The sequence below is a fragment of the Suillus bovinus genome (assembly GCF_016758785.1).
Source record: "Suillus bovinus strain UH-Sbo-P2 chromosome Unknown EDB93scaffold_15, whole genome shotgun sequence".
Taxonomy (NCBI): Eukaryota; Fungi; Basidiomycota; class Agaricomycetes; order Boletales; family Suillaceae; genus Suillus; species Suillus bovinus.
The window spans coordinates 25,518-28,006 of record NW_024542071.1 but is presented as its reverse complement, the minus strand read 5'-3'; the positions used below and the strand labels follow the sequence as shown (position 1 = coordinate 28,006).

The 2,489-nt window shown below is 53.5% G+C and overlaps 1 protein-coding gene across 1 annotated transcript; it reads left to right on the top strand.

Moving 5' to 3' along the window:
* The first annotated feature begins 267 nt into the window (after positions 1-267).
* On the top strand, positions 268-2,213 carry EDB93DRAFT_1133765 (uncharacterized protein). The gene is made up of 3 exons (XM_041449049.1): positions 268-376; positions 432-2,001; positions 2,058-2,213. The coding sequence occupies exon 2, from the start codon at positions 436-438 to the stop codon at positions 1,795-1,797; it is 1,362 nt and encodes a 453-aa protein (XP_041309485.1). The 5' UTR covers positions 268-376; positions 432-435; the 3' UTR covers positions 1,798-2,001; positions 2,058-2,213.
* The last annotated feature ends 276 nt before the right edge of the window (positions 2,214-2,489 follow it).

Genomic DNA, 2,489 nt, shown 5'->3' with positions numbered 1-2,489 from the left:
TTCCAGCATACGTCGAACGCTTGGTTTTCGTCGAGCTCGCTGGCATCGACTTGGAAAGATAATTCGGATAAGAGCGAGCACAGGCGCTTGTCATGTCAATATTTGATCGGGTTAACGACATGCATCGGACCGTGGTCGCCAGTAGCCGCGTGAATGAAGAGGCAATGTCGATGAGTTGAAACTTGAGTTCAAGGAGTCTCAACTGTTCGGACTCGGACGTGTTTAGCGGCAAAGTCTGACAAGGTTGATAAAAAAAAATGGTTATGTAATGCGAAAGCAGTGATACAATGGACACTTTAAAAAGTAATTGAAGTTGTAGTATTACTGCCATGGATTGACCCTTGGCACGCATATAACCCCGTCCTAGTCTGTCCCTGTTTGTAAATCCTTTATCAAGACCGAACCAGACTAACTTACCAGTCTCTTTCTAGTCCCATGAGCCAACTACTAAGCACACCCCAAGCAGGTCCCAGCAATATTCCGAGTGGCGACAAATCAGACACCCCACCACTCCCAATACCACCCCTCACACGTTCCCAATCACACCATTCTACCGCCTCGAAAGCTTCAAAAGCCTCAAAGCCCATCTCTCGCACCAGCTCACACACCCCGACAAACCGCGAAGTTCTACAGCTCCTCGCAGATGCAGAGTCTGTCGTACGCGACCTCCGCGCAGACGTCTCTCTCTTGAATTCACGACTTGCATTCGAGCAGGACCGTGCTGATAATGCTGAGCTTAAAGCAAAGGAAGCATGCATACGGTTCAAAGAGGCCAACGATGCACGCATAGTCTCTCAAAGCGAGATCGTACGTTTGACAGAAGAGCTCAGGTTATACAAAGATGCTCTCGAACAAGCCCAGAAGGAGATTTTCCGTGCGCAGGGCGTGATGAAGGATGTGGAAGACAGGAGGAGGGATGCAGAGGAGAGCGCTGCAAAGTCAAGGACTAGGTTGCGCAAATTGATGGAGGAGAAGATGATCGAAGCCGCTCGCGAGGAGGGCCGTAAACAGGGTCTTCAGGAAGGACTGGAGATGGGGAAGGATATGGGGTACGTGCACGGGCGGACAAAGGGTTATGCACAAGGTCGAGTAACAGCAGATCGTGTCCTCGAACGCTACTTTTCTGCCCCTAGTGACGACGAAGGTAGCGATTCGAGAGGTGACTTTGAGGCGCAGAATACCCCGCGATTCAGACCAGAACCGATGTCGCGCACTTCCAGCGAACAATCACGTCCTACTACGCCTACACGTCCCCGCGCACAACCGCAAACCCAACCACAGCAACAGCAACAGCAACGTCACCCACAGACCACATCTGCGCGTAGTACCATGTTCTCCCCTGCCCACGCGCTGAACGATATTCCTTCAGACGGCTGGATCCCAGAAGCTGATTCTTCTCTAATCATCCGCTTGCCACCTCCCCACGAGTTCCAGCGCTCGCGTCGTACGCCGTCCCCCATTTGTTCAAGTCCTGACACACCTCTGCGCTCCCTGCCCCAAGATCCTGTACTTATGGTACCAGAGCCTCGATCTCCTGGCGCGCCGTTATATTCGGTCCCTGCTTCCGAACCTCGTACCCAACGAACGGTACGTCGGAGAGCTTCGCGTACGGAAAGCGTGACCTCTACGAGGACGTCGGAACTAGAGCTGCTTAGTCCTCCGGAGCACCCTCAATCCAGCGGACTGAGCGTCATTCCCGAGGTTACGAGCGTACGTGAACAGAGTACGCCTAGTAGCCGGAGTATGAGAGCGAGAGTAGAAGAAGAGGTAGACGAGGTGCGTCGTTTTGTTCGATAGAACTCATCTGGAGCGTCGGGGTTGATCGAGTTGCAGGCTGGCTTCGTGCATGTTTCTATGCCGGTACCGCGTTCATCTAGAGAACAGATTCGGCTGCAGAAAACACCATCTACTATATCAGTACCTAGATCACCAGCACCAGAATCAACGCGTCCGATCAGTTCATCATCATCTGGTACCGTCAACATCACGATCCAGCCGCCCGTGAGTAACCTCTCTTCTCAGTCTATCGAGCATCGATAAACGCAACACAACTCTAGTCGCGTCCCGCATCTAACATGTCGCAAGTAACACCATCTGGGCAGCGCCCGTATTACCTCAGTCCTGCAGACGCTGACCGCCCATTACCACCGCCACCATCGTCTTACGTGACACCGGCGATGGTGCCTATACCGCCTACAGGTAGTACGATGTATTCAAGCTTGCCAGCACACGTGACACCGTCGATGGTGCCTATTCCGCCTACAGGTAGTACGATGTATTCAAGCTTACCTGCAGGCCTCCCACCTGGGTTCGTACCCGCCGGCCCACCAACCCCGCGTCCATATACACCAAGCAGCAGCAGCCTAGCGGGGCCTGCCACCTCCTCCCAACACGGTCGCCACCAATACAGCGGAGCCACCAACCACCAGTACGGCAACAACACGATCATAGTCCCTTGCAGCCCTAAAACGATACACGACGACCCGAAC

What these genes read in the sequence shown, in the direction of transcription:
- EDB93DRAFT_1133765 (XM_041449049.1), top strand. Translation starts at nt 436, where the DNA reads ATGAGCCAACTACTAAGCACACCCCAAGCAGGTCCCAGCAATATTCCG.